At 44.6% G+C, this 23734-nt stretch overlaps 2 protein-coding genes across 5 annotated transcripts; one reads left to right on the plus strand and one right to left on the minus strand.

The window, feature by feature from the left end:
- The first annotated feature begins 1053 nt into the window (after positions 1–1053).
- AQP11 (aquaporin 11) lies at positions 1054–8441 on the plus strand. Its single transcript, XM_077926932.1, has 3 exons — positions 1054–2326; positions 5459–5581; positions 6518–8441. Exons 1-3 carry the CDS (start codon positions 1738–1740, stop codon positions 6577–6579), a joined length of 774 nt encoding a protein of 257 aa, XP_077783058.1. The 5' UTR covers positions 1054–1737; the 3' UTR covers positions 6580–8441.
- A 1244-nt stretch (positions 8442–9685) lies between these two features.
- Positions 9686–18483, minus strand: CLNS1A (chloride nucleotide-sensitive channel 1A). Of its 4 annotated transcripts, none has more exons than XM_077926934.1 (7): positions 18259–18483; positions 16307–16443; positions 14980–15108; positions 13911–13994; positions 13049–13222; positions 11863–11947; positions 9686–10283 (listed from the first exon to the last, which is right to left on the minus strand). In XM_077926934.1, exons 1-6 carry the CDS (start codon positions 18375–18377, stop codon positions 11880–11882), a joined length of 711 nt encoding a protein of 236 aa, XP_077783060.1. In that variant the 5' UTR covers positions 18378–18483; the 3' UTR covers positions 9686–10283; positions 11863–11879. The 4 variants fall into 4 exon arrangements, with proteins under 4 accessions (XP_077783060.1, XP_077783059.1, XP_028581747.2 ...); XM_077926933.1 differs by having other exon boundaries at positions 13884–13994; positions 14980–15105; positions 18259–18481; XM_028725914.2 differs by having other exon boundaries at positions 13884–13994; positions 18259–18479.
- Positions 18484–23734: the final 5251 nt, after the last annotated feature.

The following is a 23734-nucleotide window of genomic DNA, read 5'->3' on the forward strand; positions in this document are numbered from 1 at the left end:
GAACTGTGCTGAGACCTCCGGGTATATAAATTCTATTATTATTATTATTATTATTATTATTATTATTATTATTATTATTATTAAACCTCCCATTCCAAAGTGCCACGGCTGAAGCATATCCAGCAACCAGGTGGCAGAGGAAGAATGTGAGTGCTACCACTCTGTGGCCCAACCAGGGCAAAGAACCAGCCCTGGCACTATGCCCAGGAGTGCAAAACTAGCCCTGAGCGTTTGCTCAGATCATAGAACACCTCTGATATCATCCAGCCTTGTCATATGTAATATCTGGATAAAAGGAAACATAATATAAAGAAATTTCGTTTTGCTATCTGAAAAAGGGACATATTCTAGGATTTATAGGGCAGTGCTGTTCTGAAGTAAGGAGGAGCAGGAAAGGAAAATAAGAGGTGAAATTTTAACGCCTGATCCACAGAGGCGCATTTCCGATGTTTCTAAAACAAGCGCCGCAATACACTCTCGTGTTTCTGCTGCAACAGACTAAAAAGGCTTCCCCTCTGGGATTTATGTACTAAACTAAGCTTTTAGTCGGCCTTGGTTCTTTCTGTGTTAGCCTATGCAGGTTAATTGTATTAGATCGCACAAGTTGTTCACCCCGAGGGGTCAGAGGAAGCCCAGCCCGGCTCCTCCGCCCGGAGGATTCCGCCACGCGTCGTCCCTATATGGGGAAGGCTACGAGCGCGGACGGGCCCGGGGCCACCTGTTGCCCCTCCTTCTCGGGGAGACGGGTCCACCTCCTCCCCCAGCCTTCCCGCGACCCTATAGGGGGCCAGAGTCTCACGCACGCCTGGCCTGACCCTGCCCATCCCGCCAGGAGGCGGCGGCTAGGCTTCGAGCGAGCCGCTTTGCAGACACAATCCGGCCTTCTCAGCAGCGGCTGCGGCTGCTGCTCTTGCAAAGCTGGAAGCTGCTGTTTCACTCGGCTGGTGCTGACTGCGGAGCGGCGTCGGCGGTGCTCCATCTGTCGCCCCAGCTGCGGCGACCCGGGAGAAGCTTGTGGGCAGGTAGCAGGACGCAGCCCTCTGGCAGCGGGCTGGGGGAAAAAAGCTGAGAGGAGTGCCACGGCATGAGAGGTGCTACGGAGAAGTGGCATGGGACTAACGTGCCCTTGGACCAGTTCAGTTGCCTGGGGATCATGAGCACAAAAGAGAAGAATTGGGGGAAATAGAGCTGGGAGCTCTGAGATTCATAGAGACGGAATGTAATTTAGAATCTGTTATCAGCATTGAAGGAGCTGTTATTGCCTCCCTGCCCATTTAAGACGCCTGCAAAGCAGGACAGGGAGCCAAATTCTCCCCTACCCCTGCAATCAAACTTGGAATCACAACGATTTTTGCCTAGAGTCAGAGAGAGTGGGAAAATTAAGCACTGGAAATGAGACCAGTGGTGCTGGCGGAAGAATTGGGTTGGCAACAGCAAGACTGGGCAGTCAATGGAGAAATCTTGTCAGGGCTAGGAGAAAGTTGACCCTGCTGTGGGGACAGGCAAAGGGGAGCACTGATATCTGATGACATTTTACGGATATCTGCAGGGGAACTGAAATCCCCTAACAGGGCTGAGGAGGCAGGAGGCACTGTCAAGTCCTCAGAGAGCAAAAGGGAGTTGAAGTGAGGAGAGTTGAGTAGGACAGAAAGCTGTGGTTGTCCCTAAGGAGGTGGAACAGAACAGGGAGAAGTGACTTTATTGATTTCTGCTGCAGGAACTTCAGGTCTTTTTATCATGGATGTCAGTGAAGCCTGCATCTCACTGTTTGTGATGGCAGTTACAATGATGGTCACGGCTGGCTGCAGGCGACTGGTCAGGCAGTCTCATAAGTCAAATATCCTCTGCTTCTTCCTTGAGTTAACCGGCATCTTCCAGATCTGTGCCTGTACCCATGAGATTTGTCTACTGGCTGATTTGCCACCCAAACCTCATGTGGCACTTGCCCTCACTTACGTTATCACTGCTCTTCATGGTTTGACTTTGCCTGGCAGCATCAACAACCCCTCCAGCAGCTTTCAACTTTTCTGCAAGGGTAGGATCACGGCCAAGACTTGGTGGCTACAGACTTCAGCTCAGTTCACTGGAGCAGTATTGGCTCATCTTTACATCAAATTAATCTGGATGTTGGGGATGACATCAGTGCACTTAAAGACAGCAGCGGAGAATTGTAGTACCCCAATTCAAACTACCTTAGCAAAAGCTTTTGTCCTAGAACTCCTATTCTCTTTACTGCTGCATCTGACCTTACAGACCTTTGAATCAATGAATCCCAACACAAAGGTCCATCTAATCGCCATGCTGATTACCATTATGGTATATGAAGGTTTGTTATCCTCTTCCCTCTTTTGTTATTATCTCAGGCTGTATAGAGACTTTGAATGTTAAGTATTGCCTTACACAATTGGTTTTATACTGCTTATCTACATTGGACTTTATTGCCTCTAATAATCTCCTGCAAAAGCACTACTAAGGCTTTGTGCCCACTTAAAGTATTTCTATATCTAATTTAAAAACTTTTGTCTCCCTTGTGGGAATGTTGTCTAAATTGAAGCACAGAATGTCTGCACATTGCATAGAACCAGAAGGGTGTTCTTGGAATACATTCTTACTATATACAGGGTGCTAGTTAAGCCTGTTGGGCTTCATGGGTGCCAAGTGTGAACTGAGCTTGTGATGCAAAACACATATAGGACTTTCCTGAACAGTGCATGGAAGGTTCAGTAGTGGTGCACAAGCTGTCTTTCTGGTCAGTTTGCCTGCCATTACTAATACTGTCATTTAATATGTTTAAAGCACATTCTTTTCCTTTAAGAATTCTGAGTACTGTAGTTTTACCCTTCAGAGTTACAACTCCCAGCAACCCTTAAACTACAGTGCCCACAGTTCTTTGGAAGAGAAATGTGCTTCAAATGTGTTTTAAAGGTATAGTGTGCATGTAGACTTTTATCTTTTGTATGAATCCAGAGTCGCTAGGAATGTGCTTCAAAATCTACAGTGTGCACTTGAAAGACTGATGGGCTACTAACTAGACAAACACAGGAGCCAACTCCTAGGGGCCAATATCTCTTGCCCCCCCCCAGTAAAATATTTGAGGGGGATGGGCCTCCCAAAGTTGATGGGCATTGCCATTCAAATGGTGTGTGTTGTGCTGCGTCATATGATTGATTATGTGGGGCAGATAAGCCCCACATATTTTATTCAAGTGGACAGTCGTATGCCGAGAGGCCAGGTGTTTCGCTGCATTGCTTCCTGTGTGCTTGCACATTTCCCCTAAAATAAGGACAGAGATCTCTTACCTCAGGAGAATGGAGTTTAGCCTATGACTGTAATGCTTCCAAGGTAACTGTACGTTTTGCTCCTTCTCCTTGCTTCCATGCTATTATTTCCTTGCATTAAGCAGACAGTTCATTCTCTTTGGTTGCTTTAGCATTATTATTTGGTTTCAGGTTCTGTTATTGCCTAGCAGCCTCTTCCCTAACAGGAGAATGGAGTTTTGACTTTGGTTGAAACTTTCCCATTAAAGTTACTTTAATGGGAATCTAAATTGAATCTATTTCACCAAGATTCCAATTTTATTTATAAATACAACATTTCATTAAGAATAGTTTATAGCATTGGAGTACAATTTGTTTCATCTAGTCCAGCATTGTCTACTGAGTAGACTGACTGGCAGTAACCTTACAGTCTGAATTGTAGGTTGGGGTCTTGATCCAAGCCTTTCGGGAAACAGGCATACAAAAAGAGCAGAGGCAAAACACATCAGCAACACATGCAGGTGCATGGTCCTGTGAAAGACCCAAGAACAATACAAATTACAGTGACATTCTCAAGGAATTGATCCAAACTCCTTATTTATACCCTGGGAGACTGCCACTGCTCTGTGCAGCACATGCATTTTAATGTGACAAAGCATTAATTGAAGACTGTCATCTCTCACAACAGACACAAAGCTGTTTTCTTTCTGGCAGCCACTTTTGCTGAATCGTTCAGTTTGCTAGAGCCTTTTGCTCTCTGTTATGCAATGAATATGGCAAAATGATAGAAGTAAAGATCTATGCACTACACAGCTGACTCAGGAGCAGCTGGAAACAATTTTGTGATGTACTAGAGCTCAGAAATAAAGGTGGCTACAGATTTTATATAACAAAAATGACTCCAGATCTTCCCTGGATTGGGGCCAATATCATGAGAGAGCAATATTCTAGTTTCATTACTGGCTTTGAAATTTTCTTACTGAGCACTTACAAGTGTTTAACATCCGTTATCTCAGTAGCTCTTGCAACAGTCTTGCGAGAAAGGCCAGTTTATCAGTCTCATGTTGCATGCATGTATATTAGCAGCATGGAGTGGGTTAAAGCTGAGTCTGAGTGATAGAGGCTTGCCTTAGGCATTCCCAACTAAAACAAAATTTGGACCAGTAACTGTCTAGCTTCATTCTTTGCACTGTTGGCTTTGGACCTGGGAAACCACTGGTCAAATCCCATATTCACTGAGTGGCCTTTATTAAGGTAGTTTCTAAGGTCAATTTCCCATTTATAATACAGTGGTACCTAGGGTTACATACGCGTCATGTTACATACGCTTCAGGTTACAGACTCCGCTAATCCAGAAATATTACCTCGGGTTAAGAACTTTGCTTCAGGATGAGAACAGAAATTGTGCAGCGGCGGCACAGCAGCAGCAGGAGGCCCCATTAGATAAAGTAGGTGCTTCAGGTTAAGAACAGTTTCAGGTTAAGAACAGACCTCCAGAATGAATTAAGTTCTTAACCCGAGGTACCACTGTACAGGTTAAGCAACTCCATATCTCACACAGATACTAGCTAAGGGTTAATGAGAGGATTTGTACAGCATAGAAGTATTCTCATTTATTATTAACCTTCCCCATACAAAGTTCAGAAGTAAAAAAAAAGCAAACATTACTGAGGATATTGTTAGCAAAACAAAAAGCCAACCTTTGGAATTTCAGGGGCTCTGCTTCTTCCAAGAGATGGTTCAGAAACCTCATGGTAGCTAATGTATGCAAGAACTATTGTCCTGATCTTGAGGTACTGATCTGGTTTTGCAGCATCAGTTTAGTTTAGGCTACTGAACATTGAAATACTTCTACCACCCATAGAATGTCCTAGGTTCAACTCACAGTTCATCCAGTTAAGATAAACAAGGCTGCAGAGGGCACATAATACTGGGCTGGAATAAATGTTTGGGCTGGATACTGGGCTGGAATAAATGTTTGGGCTGGATACTGGGCTGGAATAAATGTTTGGACCAGATATTGAGTAATGATGAATATTAGTACTATTAACAGTAGATGATCACACTATCAGGAATTTAATTCTATCTGACATTATGAGTAGAAAGATATCCCATACTATCAATTCTAACACTAGACACTAAAAGTTACAGGAAACAATTTTTTACAGGAAGGAAATAACTTTCTGCTTTTTCTTTCACAGGAGGACATCTCACAGGAGCCATATTTAACCCAGCTCTGGCTTTTTCTTTGCACATAAGTTGTTTCGCTGAGCCTGATAAATTTTGGAATTATTTATTGGTATACTGGGTTGCACCATGCATAGGTAAGTATATTTATATTTTATTTTATTTTATTAGGATGAGCTAGTACTCCTAACTAAGGATATAGAGCAGGCATATTCAAACTTGGCCCTCCAGATGTTTTTCGGACTACAATTCCCATCATCCCTGACCACTGGTCCTGTTAGCTAGGGATCATGGGAGTTGTAGTCCCAAAACATCTGGACGGCTGAGTTTGCCTATGCCTAATATGGCCTTCACTAGAATACTGCTTTGGTTAAGTATGGCAGCCTCTTAAGTTTGGCGTACATTTTATGTCTGCTGCCTGAAAAAACAGCTTCCCAACACTTGCTTGAGGAAGTCCTATAGCCACATCAGTGATCTGTTGTTAATAAATGATTAACAGCATGTTTGGTGTTAGAGAAAGGCTGGTCAAGGATCCTACTCTTCCCCGGGAGCCCTTGGAAATAGTGGTCCATATGTATTGTTTGGGGCTACCATCTTTCAAATTAGTTCACAGTGGCGTTTGCCTTTGTGTGTGTGATGAGCAATTTAATCAGCTCTGTTGTTGCCAAGACAGTTGCGGATTATGTACATAAGTGGTAAACTGTGTTCACATAAGACTATTTAAACACCACACAATTCCCCCTCATGGGCAGACATATGTGAGTAGATAAGCTTGGTTTCCAGCATGTGAGTTCATGTAAAAAATTAAACATAACCACCAGCTATTTCCAACACACCCTTCAAACTGTTATGCAAGTGCTCCAAAATGCCAGCAACATTTTACTTCCAGAAAGGCTATTGTCGTCATGGCCATATGCACAGACACTTCTGAGGTTCAATAATATATTTTTACACAAAAGAGGAAGGTTGATAGCCTGACACCACTCTCCACTGCATGCTTTCCAGTTTGCCTTCTTCCCTTATGCAGTCTTCAGACACTACCTTAAAGCATGTTTATGTTTTCATCATTTCAGGGTCCGTGCTGGTGTTTTTGGTGTGGGATGAAATCCTTCCTTTGCTACACAGACAACGGTAAAATGGTAAAGCAAGGTGATGTTCAAAAGATTCTGTTAAAAATGGGTGTGAAGAGACTGGACATTAGAATCACTTTGGCAACTTTCACGTGATTCTTTGGGGAGTACAGGACTCTACAACACAGTATTTATCTGACTTGTCAAAAGCAGAGCCATGCATTTCAAAACTGGAAGAATTTGTTAACGTAATGTTGTTTTTTTGTAAAAAAAAGTCTTCTGCATCAAAATAGTTATAAGAAAAATAGAGAACACTTCTGGTAACCGGATGCCTGCTTCACTTCTGCTTGTGTAATTTAGGCAAGCTTCTTTTACAAAAATTCACCTCACTTGAACCTGCCTCAAGTGACTTACCTTGCACCTTTTATTATCCAGCCTCCATTCCAATTCAAGCCTGCATCTACAGCCACAGAAGTGCACTTTAAGGGAAGGAGGGGGGAAACAGTATCCAAAAGTTGACACACTTTCAATATTAAGGCAAGTGTGCAAAAGTGAGAGGTGGACACAGTACAAAATGTTTTACTAAGGCTCATGTTAAGTAGTTCTGGATCTGCAACAGGGAGATTCCTCTATGTGCCAGACAAATAATTTAAGTCGCTACAATTTTAAGATGCTTGTTAGGAAGCAAGCAATGTTAACCCTAGCCAACGTTCACTGATACCTGTTTACAAAAGCCATTTAGAGCACCGTATGTTTCAGGCATCTCGTGTGCCACAGTAACAGAATTGTTCTAATGGCACAGACTCAGCAGGCAAGGACCAAAAACGCAGAAAGCAGGCCGAGGACAGAAAGTTTATGTCTCTTGGTAATCTCTTTATATTTCCATTTTTTAAGAATGAAGTTATTTGGAACTATGCATCACAAAAGACAGCCAGACTTTTTATCTGTTAATTGGTTTCACAAATGTAGCCAGGATTTTGCGCTTCAGTAAAAACCTTTAATGAGGAATTTGCATAAAATACTGGAACAGAACTGAAGGTAGCGAACACTAGGTTTTTGATTAGCAACACAAATCTACTATATTAATTCACATCCAACTTTTTTTTAAAAAATAATTTCAGCAGCCAACTTTTGCTGTATGCTGCTGTTTTGCCTACAATCAAGATCCATGTTTCCCCTTACCCATGACAGCCTTTCCCCACCATCCGGTTCTTAAGTCTGTGCTCACATTTAGGAATCTTGAAGGACTTATGTCAATAAACACTACAGTTCTGACCTATTCTCAGCTCACAGAAGCATGCTCTAAAAATCCCAAACTCATCTGAAATGACAGCTGTCAGGAATACCTGTTAAAAAAATTAAATCTAACAATGTTTGGTGGGAGGAACTGTTATTCTGGAGGGTCCACTTTTATGTTGAAATGAGCTTTGTTCTTAGCTGATCTCTAATCTCAAACCAAAGCTTTGCGATGATGTAAGGTGAAGCTTTAGGAAGAATGGCGGAGTTCATGTGTCAAACCTTTACAGATTTGGTATTTATCAGTTTTTCCTGTAAAGTATTAAACCTCCCTGTTCTGCAAAAACTTCTGAAACTGACACTGTTTAACAGCTGTGCTGTGGAAACGAACTGTGGAAATAAGGTACCAAGTTGCCTCTATGGCAAAAGAAACACAAAAGATCTCAGTGTCTTCAGTTCTAAGCCCTACATTAGTTGGCTCAGAACCTGTGACCCTGGATCTCAGTCCACTGAACTCATTTGAGTTACACAACCGTATTGAATGGAATTTGGGCACCGTGGAAATGCTGCCTGGAAAATAACTGGAGCCTAATTAAGTAGCTACTACTTAAGGACAAAATGTTGACGTCTTTTTGAAATTGTAGGAAATGGGTATATTTTCTTCACAATAAAAGAAAAGCCTTTTATTCTTTCCCCTGCTGTATGTTTCTTTTTTTTGAGCCTTTAAACATCACAGTATTAATTTCACAATTTAGAGCAAACTTCATAATCCTGTTTTCCTTCTTTCCAAATCAAAAGTGAATCTTATTTAGAAGGCATTTCTAACTACTGCTCCAGGAGAAACAGTGTTAAGAAACATTTTCTATGCAGTTCAAAATTGATCGCTCTGAAGTTGGGGAGCTCAACCATCATTATAGCTAAGTGAAACTTTTTTTAAAAAAAATGAAGAAACTGTTCCTAGTTCTTGAAACAGTGTCAAATCATAAGGAGAGACAGAGCCAATATGAAATGCAAGTAAGCTGTCAGAAACCAAGAGGACACTACTAACCAGAAGCCCTGTGCTGACATTTAAATTCTCATGCAGGTATTTTCAACTTTTTCACTTTTAACCCAAATATGCATTTGGGAACCCACTTCTTACCATATATATGCCCGGTGGTGGTGCTCCTGTTGCTACCCACTTGGGATCAGGCTGTGATCTTCTAGTCTAATGGATCCTGATCCTCCAACTGAAGACTAGTGTGTTAGGGAATTAAAATTGCCCCTTCCCATGCCTGCCTGCCATTCAGTATGAGGAACTTCACATTTGCAATATAGGATAACTCGGAGAGAGTCCAATATGTGTGAACTGTACACCACACAATTCAAGAAGTATAAATTAGGCAAATAGAGCTCCACGTTTGCAAGCCCCCAGGCAGATGTGTGCATCAGGAGGGCTAAGTACAACGTAAGAGGAGCCTTGCTAGATCAGTGCAGTGGCCAATCTAGTCCAGCATTCTGTCCTCGCAGTGGCCAACCAGGTGCCCAATGGGAAACCCGTATTCAGGATCTGAGTACAAGAACACTCTTTATTTGTGATTTGCAGCAGCTGCCAATGGAAGCAGAACCAAGTGTCATCTTCTAGGAATTAGTCTAATCTACCACTACACCTTGTGGAAGCAAATTCGACAGTTCAGCTACGTGCTGTGTGAAGTAGTACTTCCTTTTGTCTGTGCTGCGTCTTCAGACATTCAGCTTCATTGGCTGGCCCCAAATTCTCCACACTGTGCATCATTTTATATACCTATATCATGTCTGCTTGTCATCTTCTGCAACAGAATGGAACCCTTGAGCCCAGGAAGACACATGAAGCACTAGAAAGGAGAACTAGCCAAACCTTGAATTTGAAAAAAAAGTTTCCTGTGACACAGAAAGAATGTACAAAAAGGTAGTCTGTAAGATACAAAAATTATATTTATTGAACCATTTTATTTATAACAAAAACGTAAGAAGTTTACCATCTGGGGGCAATACAGATGCCATCCCGACGCCAAACCGGGCCACTAAAACCACGAGAAAGCAAGAGCGTCCAATGGAATGAGCCAATCCCTTGCAGGGTTTTTACAATTTCTTTGTTTCTGCGGCCCCACCGTACCTCTTGCCTCTTTAGCTAAACCAAAGTTAACGCTCATGTCAGACATCGTCAGCTGCGGATAAACAGGCACAAAAATATGGGGGAAATTCTAGGACAATCTAGAATTCTGTTCTAAGTACAACTTTATTCTTTAATCTCTATCATTTCTGTAAAGGCTTTCCAGCAATAACCCATGATTAATCCCTCCTTTCAAACCCAAGGTATTATACTTTTCTCAAGTTCTTATGTTTTTTAAAAAAGCCAGCCCCACAGTGTCAAATCCTGTTTTATATCAGCACATCTATAAAAGCATTTACAGACCTAAATACCCATATTTAGGTCAATAATACCGAAAGGGCAATTCCTGATATAACATCTTCAAGCTTGGAGAGCCTGTTCTGAAAATGCAGAGAGAAGAATCTGGAAAACAGACAAGACATGGATGGGTTCAGCAGTGGGAACTTCTTTTTGGTTTACAGAAAGAAGGAAGCATAGGGCAGAGAGCAAAGCTGCTACAACGCACCAGGGACCTCTTGGCATGGTTTTGAGCCAGAGCTGTTCTGGTGAGCACCGGAAAACCCACAATTATGTACAAAGAGAACTTAAATACTAGGCTGTGTGATGGCCAGTGTTTATTTTAACTGGCTTTATAGACTTGGCAGGGAGTAGCAGGAGGACAAAAAGCAGTAACAAAAGGTATATGGGTGTAGCACAGGGTGGGGAAGACAATGGAACACAGCCGGAGTGGGAGAAACAATGCCATAAATGATATTTTATGAGTTGGTGTTAACGTATTTCACCACATAATTATCGCATAGTAGTCGCACCCTGTTTTCTCACTCCAAAAATTATATTTCATTGCGTAATTGTCGCATGGAATATTTTGAGGATCTGCTAGGACTCAGGCCCCCCTTCCTTTCCTCTTCCAGACACAGGCACTCCTGCTCCCCTCGCAAACTTGGCCATGAGCTCCCAGGCTGTCTTGGCCTCTTCCCTGGGCTTAGCCAACTTGTAGCGAACAGTCCGCCATTGCCAACAGGCACAGAGCAGTGCCAAGGCTGTCTGCTGCTGCTGCCATGCCCCCAGTGCTCTGCAGCAGCACCAGGCAGCCCCACTTTGCAAGGCGAAGATGGGGTGGCTTGCATCGTGTACCTTGTGGAGCTGCGGCTGCCGGATGCTGGAAGCAGAAGAAGTCAGTCCCTCTACTCTCAGCGCTTGGCGGCAACAACAGGCAGCCCTGGCTCAGCCAAGTTAATGGAGGCAGTGGCAGAGAACGACCCCTTCCTCCATCTCCGCCCCAGCAGAGGGCACGTGGCCTGGGGCGGGGGCCTCGACAGGACAGGAGGCTGAGCCGCTCATGCAGTCCCCAAACCCCTCTTGGAAAGCCGGCACTCTGACACAGGCTTCACATAATGGTCACACCCCACTTTTTGGAAAAGTGCCCTTGGCATAAAATCTGTGGCAATTATGTGGTGAAATACGGTACTGTATATAAAAGTTTCACCTTCCTTGTTTTGTCCTCATACATTTGTTATGAACCTCCCCATGAGATAGGCGAGGCAGAGAGACAACAACTAGCCCAAGGTCACCTGGTGAGCTTCATGGCACATTTTTGCTTTATTGTGGTTTTTACTTTTGCACTCTAACCTGTGATAGTTTTGTGATAATGTGGGGTACACATCACCTAGATAAAACCCACAAACCATCCTCAGGGATCTAAATTCTGAGACCGGATATCTCAGATACTGCACAGAGAGAATTAGCTCAAAAGTCACCATGCCCTTATAATGTAGCATTTAACACATGAAAACTTTTATTAGTTAAAAGGAGGTTTTTAAAAAATTAAGTCTGCTTTATATGCTGTTTGAGCATAGGGTGAACTGGTGGGGCGAAATCTAAGCAAGCTGGGTATTTTTCAGCAAGTTAATGAATTAGAAGGATCAGGAAAACCAAACTGCCTTATATGGAAGGGAGAGGAAATTAAGATGGCAAACCTTACAGCAGCCCACACCCTCCTCAGTGCTCAACATCTGCGTCTTCAAACTGCCCAGCAACTGCTGGGGATGCATCCACCTCCATTCCATCTAGAAGCAAAGGAAGAAACGGACTGAAACCTTTGGAGACATGAAGGGAGACTACAAAGCAACTAGTGTCCTATGCTGCAAAGACAAGGCTGGCTTGAGCATCATAAAATCGAAGGAAGAACCAGAAAGGATATTGTCCAAGCCTGCCCTCCACCACCTTGGCACAGTACCTGGCCACAGATCAAAACAATCAATAAAAGCAAGAGAGGAGAAGCTACAAAGTACCTACATAAGAGACTTCACTCTTCTAAAGCATGATCAGATCCAGTCCCCGGGAGCTCAAAGTAACCATTTCTTTATTTTAAAAACTTACAAAAATACTACAAACAAGCGAACATACCCAATTGGATAAAGAAAGTGCTTCGTGTCATTAAAAAAAGGAGATTATTGTAATACACCATAAATCTCACACACTATTGTCATGCCCAGTCTTGGCAGGATTACCTAAGAGTGTTTTTCCAAATAAGTCTGTGTGCGGGAGGATGAAGGATGAACAGGTGGGATTCAGACTCTGTGCTTTTAAAAATGCTAGCAGAGGCAGCCTGGGATGCAGCAAAACCTGAAGGCAGCCAGTCCTTTAACTGGAGCCGATACAGGCAACAGCCCCGCTACACAGCCATGGTGCACGGACAGCTTAGCCAACTCTGAGCTCAAGCCTCAACAAGCTCCTTTCAAATAAATAAATAAATGATAACAATCATGTATTATTTATAACCCACCCATCTGGCTGGGCCACTCTGGGCAGCTTCCAACCAAATATTAAAAACACAATACAGCATTAAACATTAAAAAAACTTCCCTAAACAGGGCTGCCTTCAGATGTCTTCTAAACATAAGATAGTTGCTTATTGCCTTGACATCTGTTGGGAGGGCATTCCACTACCAAGAAGGCCATCTGCCTGGTTCCCTGTAACCTCACTTCTCACAGTGAGGGAACCACCAGAAGGCCCTCGGCACTGGACCGAGGCAAAATTCAACCCATTGGCTCCAATGTGGTTATAAGGAACTTACTTTACCTTGTAATAATACCAGGCTGCAGGGAGAGGAATAAGCTGCACATCCAACTGAGCGTTCACAGAGCAGCGGGCGATTAAAACTCACCTTCGAAGTCTCTGATGGAATCTTCTGTCCGTACCCCAGCCATGTGATACTGAGTGCTTATAGACTGTGCCAGCATGCCCTCCAGCCTCTCCAGCGTAGCCTGACCCTCAGCAGTTAAACGCGACAGGCCTTCTTCGTAAGTGTAGAAGGATGGGATGTCACCTTGGCCAATTTCTGCAACAAACAAATAAAACCCAAATTGCTAGCTAACATTAGAACAGATAGGTGCATAAGATATAAGGTAAAGGGACTCCTGACCATTAGGTCCAGTCGTGACCGACTCTGGGGTTGCAGCGCTCATCTCACTTTATTGGCTGAGGGAGCCGGCGTACAGCTTCCGGGTCATGTGACCAGCATGACTAAGCCGCTTCTGGCGAACCAGAGCAGCGCATGGAAACACCGCTTACCTTCCCGCCGGAGCGGTACCTATTTATCTACTTGCACTTTGACGTGCTTTCGAACTGCTAGGTTGGCAGGAGCAGGGACCGAGCAACGGGAGCGCACCCCGTAGCTGCCATTAATTTATCTTGGAGAAAAAATCTTTCCAACAGCTACTTCAGTAATATAATTAATGCTAAGTGTCAAATGTCCAATTGTTTGCATTATGTATGTGTATTTACTGAACTTCCCATTCCTCATGCTAAATTATTTTTGCAACTGTTATAAACCACTTTGTGCTGTAGGGAGTCCAGCAGCATATAATTCTACTCGTTCAAAGCTAGTTTTGCCTAATTTTTCATCTTTGGAGGCACACAAAGCTGACCAAAATTGTGGTCTATTCTATGCCATTTGGACGTTCTCTGAAAATTAAGGGAACCCACCACAGCCCTCTTACCGTGGGCTTCCACGTCGTATTCCTCACCCTCGTAATCGTTGTCAGAGTCTTCATCTTCAGGATCAGGGTGCAGGGCTTGGCATTCACACATGGCAGAGAACATGGCTTCCACTGGGGAAAAACACACACGGAGAAATGCACAAATTGTTCACTGGCAATCAAATAAAATGGACATGGACGAATAAGAACATAAGAGCCCTGCTGGATCAGACCAATGGCCCACCTTTAAAGCCCTTCACGGCCTGGGACCCTCGTACCTACAGGACCACCCCTCCTGGTATGCCCCACGGAGGACCTTAAGGTCCATAAATAGCAACACCCTAGAGGTCCCTAAGGCAGTCAGATTAGCCTCAACCAGAGCCAGGGCCCTTTCAACACGGGCTCCGGCCTGGTGGAACGCTCTGTCTCATGAGACCAGGGCCCTGCGGGATCTGATTTCTTTCTGAAGGGCCTGTAAGACAGAGTTGTTCCGCCTGGCCTTTGGCTTAGAATCTTTTTCCTTTCTCATCCTGTGAAGAGGCTGCATCCTAATGTTTTAATGTTGTATTTTAATCTTGTTTTTTAAATTGTATTTTAATCAACATGTTTTTATTATTGGTTGTTAGCTGCCCTGAGCCCGGTCTTGGCTGGGGAGGGTGGGGTATAAATAAAAATTATTATTATCATCATCATCTTGTCCAGCACCCTGTTCTCACAGTGGCCAACCACTGCCTCAGTGGGAAGCTCATAAGCAGAACCTTGCAAGCACAAACAAAGCAGAATAGCTAGCAAACAATCTGAAGGAACTACTCAAGATTCATTCAGCTGGCCGCACCCACAAGTCAACGGCGGATGTTATACGTAGCCCTCTGGCTGGATTAAGCTTCTGTTGAGATACTCCTGATAGGAGCAAGTTATGCTGGAATGAGGGATGGTGCTCACATCCACAGGTGCCACATTCCAACACTTGCTGTGCAGAGCAAGGTTGCCTCTGGAAGTAAATTGGTAATCCCAGGTTTTGCTCCACCATCCTGAGTGCAGAGGCAATCCCACTTCACAACAGCAACCTGGGCACCATTATTCTAGCCATGGAAGCTGTGCTGTTCTTCCTACTTACAGGCTGATTTGTCGCTGGGTACAAATCTGAATTCTGAAATGGGCTCAAGATCATCGTTGCTGCCATCCTCCTCCTCCTCTTCCTCCTCCTCCTCTTTTTCTCCCATGCCATCTTCTTTTGATTCTTCTGCTAAGGAATTCAAACACAGTTGTGTTATCAAGTAATCTGAAATAATGCTAACTGAAAAATGATCCATATCATTTTAAATATTTGAAAGCAGTTAATCAGAGTAGAAACATCAGCTGCACAGGCCTGGAAATTTGCACAGCCTGCTTCTTTCTGCTGGCTACCATAAAGAACATGGAACTACAGTGGTGCCCCGCAAGACGAATGCCTCACAAGACGAAAAACCCACTAAACGAAAGGGTTTCCCATTTTTGAGTTGCTTCGCAAGACGATTTTCCCTATGGGCTTGCTTCGCAAGACAAAAACGTCTTGCGAGTCTTGCGATTTTTTTCCGCTCCCCCCCCCTTTTCTAAGCCGCTAATAGCCTTTTAGCCGCTAAGCCTTTAATAGCCGCTAAGACGCTAATAGCGCTAATCCGCTAATAGGGTTGCTTCGCAAGACGAAAAAACCGCTAGACAAAGAGACTCGCGGAACGGATTATTTTCATCTTGCGAGGCACCACTGTATGAAATTCTTGACCAAGAACACTGGAAACATGATTTAGCAGCCCTGGGCTTGTGAGATTTCACAAGGCACTATGAACATGACAAGAACCATGAGGTCTAGAAACTTATTGTGGGTTTTTTATTTAAAAAATAGAAACTAATTCACCCCAGGAAACTGAATTCTGAAGCAAATGCCACACTCCATGCTAAGCATTCTCTACTTCTGAGCTGCAGGATGAGAAGTGAGTGAATTTTCTAAGAGTTGTCATAAGCACCGGAGGAGATACTATTGAACACTCACAAGGGGAGGGGGGGGGATGTTGTCTTTCATGGGTTATTTCCTCAAGTGTCCAGTGCTGCTTTAAAAAAAGATGAAGAACTTTTAACACTAAGCCAACAAAAGCCTGGAATAGCTAGATGCTTGTAAACAGCTTAGCAGTTTTACTACAATCAAGTGGTATATAGATTTTGATAATAAATTAATAAATGTTAAGGCCTATGCTACTTACTTTCCTTCCTTTTAGTTATATTTATCTGCCATCAAACTGGTTCCATGAAAGGAAGACATTGTGCCACTTTACTCTCACAACAACCTTGCAAGGGAAGCTAGGCTGAAACCTCATGGCTTGCCCACGGCCACCCAGCGAACTTCATGATGCAGCAGAGATTTGAACCCAATGCCTTGGCCACTTCACTAGACCGTCTCTCTTCCGTACCTTCAAACTTTGCATTTACCATGACGTACAAATGCTCCCACGGATAGGCATTCAGATCCCTGGAGATGGCATGCAAGCTTATGATGGGATAGTCCAACGAGAACCCGAGGCCTGAAGTCTCTATCCATGACAGGCGGCTGGTGGAGGAGGAAACCCAAAGAAAACGAAAGTAGTTTTAGTTATGTCACAGAGGAGCTCCATTCTTCTTCCAAGCCAGGTCCTTACTATGGACCACCAGTGTCCTAAGAGAATGAGGAATTAAGTAGGGGTGGGAAACCTCAGGCACGAGGGCCAAATCATCTCTCTCTCTGGCCCTTGGAGTTCTCCCCAGACCACATCCCACACTGCCTCCGCTTTGCCACCCAAGTCTTCTTGCTGTCAGGACTCAGTCCTTGAACACTGATAAGGTCTATTCCTTGCCAGGGTGGAGGACAAAGGGATGTGTAAGATATCATTGCTGCCCAATCACAGCTGTCCTAAAATCCTGGATTTCTCCATTGTCCTATTTGAGCAGCTCCCACCTGGGTGCAGAAGGGAGGGCTTAAACTTAGGGAATCAGAAGTCAGGCAGATGGTCAAAGTCCTGAAATTCAGCCTACTGAAGACTGGGGGCAGCCGAACTATAAAATGTTGAAAGTGCTAGTGAAGGAAAAAGGTCACAGCATGTGTCTGACAGTTTATGGTATCCTGGTTAATAAACCTACCCCATACAGTGGTACCTCTGGTTACGTACTTAATTCATTCCGGAGGTCCATACTTAACCTGAAACTGTTCTTAACCTGAAGCACCACTTTAGCTAATGGGGCCTCCTGCTGCTGCCGCCAGAGCACGATTTCTGTTCTCATGCTGAAGCAAAGTTCTTAACCCGAGGTACTATTTCTGGGTTAGCGGAGTCTGTAACCTGAAGCGTATGTAACCCGAGGTACCACTGTACTATTCCCTTTCCCATACACTAGCAATGAACACTCAGGTTCAGAGATGACGCCCACAGCCATCCCAAAAGACCACAACAGGTAAAGGTTTAAGGAGGATAGGATGGAGACATTCTGTTGCACACCCCCAGCTGTTGTCTCTTAACACTGGTAATATCTCAGCTGAACTGGCTGGGGCTGATGGGAGCTTCTAGAGGGCACCAGATTGGGTAAGGTGAAAATAGCAGTATTCATTAGGTTCCAAAGCTATTGCCCACCCAAACCCCAACAGGAACAAACTTAATTTTGTGTCAGCCAAGGATGCGGCATCAAGTACCCCAGACCATGTATGCCCTGCGATCTAGCATCCAATATTCCCAGCCTCCTTGGACCTGCCAAATCCTAGGCATGGGTATCAGGATATTTTTAACTCTGCACCATTATTGAAGGATGAGCCCTACTGGACCAAACCAAAAGTCTAGGTGGGGAACTAGGAGATTCAAAACCGAGGCATGAAGGGCACTCATCTCTTATTGTTTGTGTCTCATTTTCTGGTATATATTGTCCAGCTATTTTGAACCCTTTCCCTCCGCACGGTGTGTTTCCAAAAACCATTGTTTGTAATAGATATTTTGTATTTATATATAATTTTATTTCTATTAACGGCGGTTTGAGGCATTATTACTGTTGCTCCTCCACCCCCACTTTTTTTAGCTGTTCTTATTTTCGTCTGTAAGCAGCAATGACTCCCCGTCAGGGGAAAATGCGGGGTATAAAGAACCACATGCATTAATCGCAACGATATTCCTACATGTAAGCAAGAAAGAGTGCATTTGATCCACGTTCCCGGGCCAGCTAAATCCAGGAAGGCTCCCCCGTGAAGAAAAAAAAACAAGAATAACGGGCCTCTCTCGTCCGCCCCCGTGAGTTTCTTCAGCCGCCTTTCTCTGTTTACCCCCCCCCCCGCCTTGTGACAGGGAGTTCCGCAGGCGAAGCCCCTGAAGCCTCCTCGCAGAGGCCGGCCTCTCTCTCTCTCTCTCACCTCTCGGCGATGTAGAGGCTCCCGGTGCCCAGGCCTCGTCCCCCCAGCACGGCCTCCGTGTCGGGCTGCCGAAGCCGGACCCCCTCGGTAGGCGCCGCGAGAGGCTGCAGGAAGCTCATGGCAACGGCGGCGGCGTCAGGGCGGAGATCCTCCCGGCGCCTCTTCGCGCTTACCGCGTCTAGAAAGCGAAGGGGGGGAAGGGGGAAGCAAGGAAACAGGAAGCGCGCGCGCGCAGATGCCCCCGAATCGACCCGGAAGCGCTCTCAACCGCCCCGTCACCATAGAGACGCGAAGCCCCGCCTCCGCGTCTCTATGGTTGCCATCACGTGACCGTCCCCGCTCGCGCGGGGAGGAGGGGGTGGGCGCCATGTTGGAATAAACACCTCAGAAAATATATTTTTAAAAGGCGCGACGGCGGATAAATAAACCACACAGTGACGAAAGGGGTGTGTGGCCCGTTCCCATTTGCCTCCCGTCGATGCTTAAGGGACTGGCCGCCCTCCCAGGCTGAGAACTGAGGGAAGGCCACACCTGGGCGGGGCCTCCCGGGAGCGGCGTTGGACTCTGACTCCCGTCATCCTCAGCGAGCGCGGCCGGCCGCCAGGGATGACGGGAACTGTAGTCCCGCCGCACCTGAAGCCGGCATCCGCCAAACGGCCCTCTGGGTGTTTTGGGACTACAGCTCCCATCATCCCTAGCTAACAGGACCAGTGGTCAAGGATGATGGGACTTGTAGTCTCAAAACATCTGGAGGGCCGAGTTTGGGGATACCTGGCCTGAAGGGTTATGGCCGCTGGGAGTTGCAGAGGCCGAATTGTTTGGGGCCAATGCCAAGTTATTTTGTGGGAAGGGTGCATGCGCTGCCTGCTGCAAACCAACCTTGCGGTGTAGGGCGGTTTGGGGTTGCAGGTAACACAGGGGCTCAAGGAAGCTGGGCTTTTCGAAAGCCAATTCAAGGCACAGGGCACCCCAGTATACGTTGCAACAAAACAAAATATAAAATAAATAAACTAGACATCCCTGCCAACACTTCTTGGGACCTAATCTAGACCTCTCCTACATTACCAGTTCTCTCTCTTTTTTAAAGAAAATAGTATTCATTTCAGGTTCTCACACTTCCTACTGCAGCTAAATTAAAATTGGGTAAAACTGCAGCACCTCCACCTGACTTACAAATGGTCAATGATGATAATAATAAAACATTTTTAAAAACTTCCTTCAGCAGGGTTGCCTTCAATAAACAAACACTGGTTTATATAACTTTAAAATCCATTGGAAGCCCCCCAAACCTCACCTGGATCTCTCCACATTTTAGTTCTTACCTACACATTACATCCTTTTACATTTCCTTTTTTTGAGGTCTTTCTGTTGATCTCTGTTCAGCTCTCTTGATTTTGATTTTCAAAAGCCATCTATCAATCTGTCCGTCTGGAGTAAAATTAGTGAATCTGATTTAACCGTTATTCTCGTGGTACCTGCCATCTTCCACGATGCCATGAAAGTCTCTCACACTTTCTCTGTACATCAACTTATTTAAATGGTTTTTTTTATTATGACAATTTACATGTCATATTTATATGAAAGAAATGACAGTAGATATTATAAACAAAACCAAAAAAAAACATTATGAAAGAAAAAAAAAGTTACACAATTAGGCCTCCGAGCTAGAAAAAGGCTGCAGGCCCGGCTTATACACAAAGAGCTCTGACCAGACCGTAGTGAGACGACATTGAACATTTCAATAACAAAAATATTGGCACCAGCCGTAACATTTTTTTTTTAAACTTCATTTACAAGGAATACAGTATTTAAACAGTCATGTACTGCAAAGCTAAAAACACCAGCTGTTAGTCAACTGCAGTTAACCACTTTTGAGCGTTGAGGGCACGGGGAACTCTCCATTTCAAGTTAAGTTTTCCATGCAAGTGAGTTTACTGAGGGTTTTTTTTTTTTGGGGGGGGGGGAGTTGGAAACGGAAAGAGGAAAGAGAGAAAGCAACCCAGGATTTATGTACAACAATGAAGACACTTCCAGTTCTTTCCCCAAGGTATTCACTTCCCCCTCTAAGTGGCCACTTCAAATGCAACATTCTTTAAAGGAACAAAAAGCATGGAAATGATCTTCGCAAGGGAAAATACACGTGCACCATCACTTCTCAAGCGCAAAGCAGATTTTGCCAATAATGCACTGGGCTGGAAAATGTGCTTCCTGATCTGTCTTCTCAGACCAAACAATTGCAGCAACTATGCAGGTTTTGTCATGAAGCAGCCTTAAAATGCACAGGCCACACATAAAAACCCCAGTGTCCTTTCAAAATGCAAGCAATTCATGATTTATTTATTTTTTACTAAACACCGTGTACAATAATTTGTTTTAGCAGAGACTGGCCAAAGCACGTCCCCCCCCCCCCAAATTTACCAATATTACTTTTATAGTGAATGGGGTGTGGGAAGGAAAAAGGTTAAAGGTGAGAAAATTCTGGCCATGCTCTCTGCTCCCAAAGGATGCCGTCTCCACTGCTCAGCTTCAGTGCAGCTCTGCTAAATTAAGGGAGACATCAGAGAGGAGCCTTGGCAGATTGCATTTAACCCAAGATGTAAGCATTTGGGCTGGGCGGGTGCAAAGAAGAAAGAGGCTCCGATTCAATGGCGAAGGTCAAGATTGAGAAAGCTCCAATTTTAAAATACAATGAAACGGCCCTGCGCTAGAAAATTACTTTGCCAGGCTGATCAGTGCACACATGGCTCCAAGCCAGACCTGTGAGCTGCACCAACACACACACCTTGTAACATTTGCAGAAGCCCAATCGGTACAAGTCCTCAAAAGAAGAGAAGGGGCTGCATAAATTGAACCTCCTTCACTGTACAAAGGCGCACACTCCTTTCCCCACAAGGAAAAGGTGCAGGCATGGGAAGTATGAGACGCTGTCCCCTGGGGGTACAGACAGAGCACAAATAATATAGAGTAGTTTGCAAGACTTGTCTGAAAAACGTCACCTAGTTTTTAATTTTATTTCCCCCCCAAAAATAAAGAGTATTGAAGCAACAGTTCACTAGCGCAATAATGGGGAACTGGTGGCCCCGCAGAGACAACTAGACTACAGCTCCCATAATCCTTCACCACTGGCCATGCTGGCTGAAAAACAAAGATGGGAATTTGTGTCCAACAAGATGTTCCCCACCCCTGCCTAGCAGATATCTGCACAAGATCTACTGAACTGTGTACAAGACAATGAGCAGCAGGCAAAAGCTATGCCACCAACCAGCCACCTTTTGCCTGACGTGGCTTTTCCTCGTGGAACAAAGAGGCAAATTTCTGTAGAGAAGAGCTAATAAACTGGCCGACGGCTCGCTGCCCACCCCCTGAAACAAAAGTCGTATCTATGCAAGGGGAAGATGCAACGCTTTAATTGACGTTGCATTACATGCCGGGCAAGATTTGCAAAGTTGGTGTACAGTAGCAAAAGGGGAAACAAAAAAAGGCAGAGCATTTCTATGAGGGCTTGGCTTTGCTATCATGTCAAAACTTTAGTCCTGGTTAGGAAGACAAGTATCTGCCTCTCACAGTTACACGACAAGCCAACAGCAAAGGCTTACTGTCCCCTGTCTAAGGGAGAAACCTCACTCCCTTAGAACACATTGGTGGTGAAGTTAGTGTGCCAGAGTGAGGCCCCACCAACGCTGCCCCACTGCCCTTTCGGCCAGAATATGTACCCAATAATATTGCTGGGGGAGAGGCTCCACAAAAATGCATGCAATTGTCTTATGGTAAAAGAGAATGAAATGTTAAGCTACAGACGGGGATGCTCCCGTTTGAGAACTAAAATCAGTCTGCAAGATGCATCCCTTCCTCACCTCGGTGAAACTTGACAATGCAGGAAGCGCGATCAAGTATAAGCAAACACGTACACAAGCGGGCAAAGGCACACAGGCAGAACCCAGCTCATGGTATATACCTGAATTCACCATGGGAGCCAAGCGCCTGCTATTCTGTGCGGTATATCCTTGCAGGTGTGTGTTACCTTTGTTCCTAGATTGATCTCTCTCGGGAATTTTGCATTTCGTCACCACTGCTGAAGTCCCTGGAGCAGCCGACAAAACAGCACAGGCTCCCCTACCCTGACTGGGCACTGACTTAAATGAAATGGCTCACTAGTTGATTAAACTGGGCTCAGTGAGGAGAGGAGAGAAGGAGAGGGAGACTGCGGACAGGAGGAGTGCAGGATCACGAAACTAGGGTTATGGGCTGACCAAATAATATTTCAGCAGATCTTGACTGTCAAGATAGAACCTAATTCCAGACAAGATGATTTCATTTTTGTAAAAAGTGAACTTAAATTCTAGGAACAGGAGGAAGAATGGGAACATTGGGCAAGTGCACAAATCGGGGCAACACCTACGCAAGCATGGGGAAATATTTCTCTGGCTGTAACTAAGAAGGGTTATAAAAATTAATTCTTACTCACAATGCTGGGCAGTGTGGGTGGGAGAGAGAGAGGCACACACTTAAATCCTTGACCGTTTCTGTTCTGACTGCATCAACAACAGGCACAAATATACAGCAGACAAAACAACAAGTTTCTGGCTAGGAAATGCAGGTTTGCTGTTTAATATAGGGCAATGGTAGTGTTGCTAAAGGCCCCCTCGCCACAGCACATGAACAAAACCCGTTATCCCAACAGCAGTTGCTCAAAAGAGAGAAATTTCCATCTAACAAGTAAGAAAACCCATGTAGAATCCCCCAGAATTGCTAGCTTGGATTTCGCAAATCGAGGAACTGCTAAGATCTTCTCTTGTTGCACAGCTTTAATTAGGCCTTTAAATCTTTCACATGCACACGGCATTGCAGAAATCCCAACCCTCGTCGTCTGCTCTGCTTCTCTGCACCCAAAGCCCTGTTTCAATGGTATGCAATTTATGAAACATTCCAAACAGTGCTATTTTAAAGGCAGCTATTTATTGGCTATTTTGTTTGGAGGGCTGACATAATCAAGCCAAGCGAAAGTGCAATGCGATAGTTACATCCGTCCTGAACACTCCCCTGTTGAAATCGAAAGAGGATAGAGTATGCCATTTATGCTGGATAGGTCGCAAAGTTTTAAGGTGGGGGAAGGAAGGAAGGAAGAAAGAAAGAAAGAAAGAAAGAAAGAAAGATAGATTATTACTCCCATAGAGGCAGACATTTCCCACCACACAATACTAAATTAGTTTATTAAAGGCATCCAATTGTCAGGATGCCTTTAACACATTGAGGACCGGTGGAGGGGAGACTCAGATCCTTTAAAAGGTTTTTAAATCAGCCGCATAGATTTAGAAGTCAAGAGATGTTCTGAAATTATGCAGAATTAAGCTGGCAGAATTCTGGACTGCACCACTGCAGACTGCATGCAATGGGTAAGAGTTCTGAATGTTCCTTCATCCTAAAAACAAAAAGAAAACACCATGCAGGGATGCACATTTACTCTGCAGAGGGGGCT

Source organism: Podarcis muralis, chromosome 4 (genome assembly GCF_964188315.1).
Source record: "Podarcis muralis chromosome 4, rPodMur119.hap1.1, whole genome shotgun sequence".
NCBI classification, from domain to species: domain Eukaryota; kingdom Metazoa; phylum Chordata; class Lepidosauria; order Squamata; family Lacertidae; genus Podarcis; species Podarcis muralis.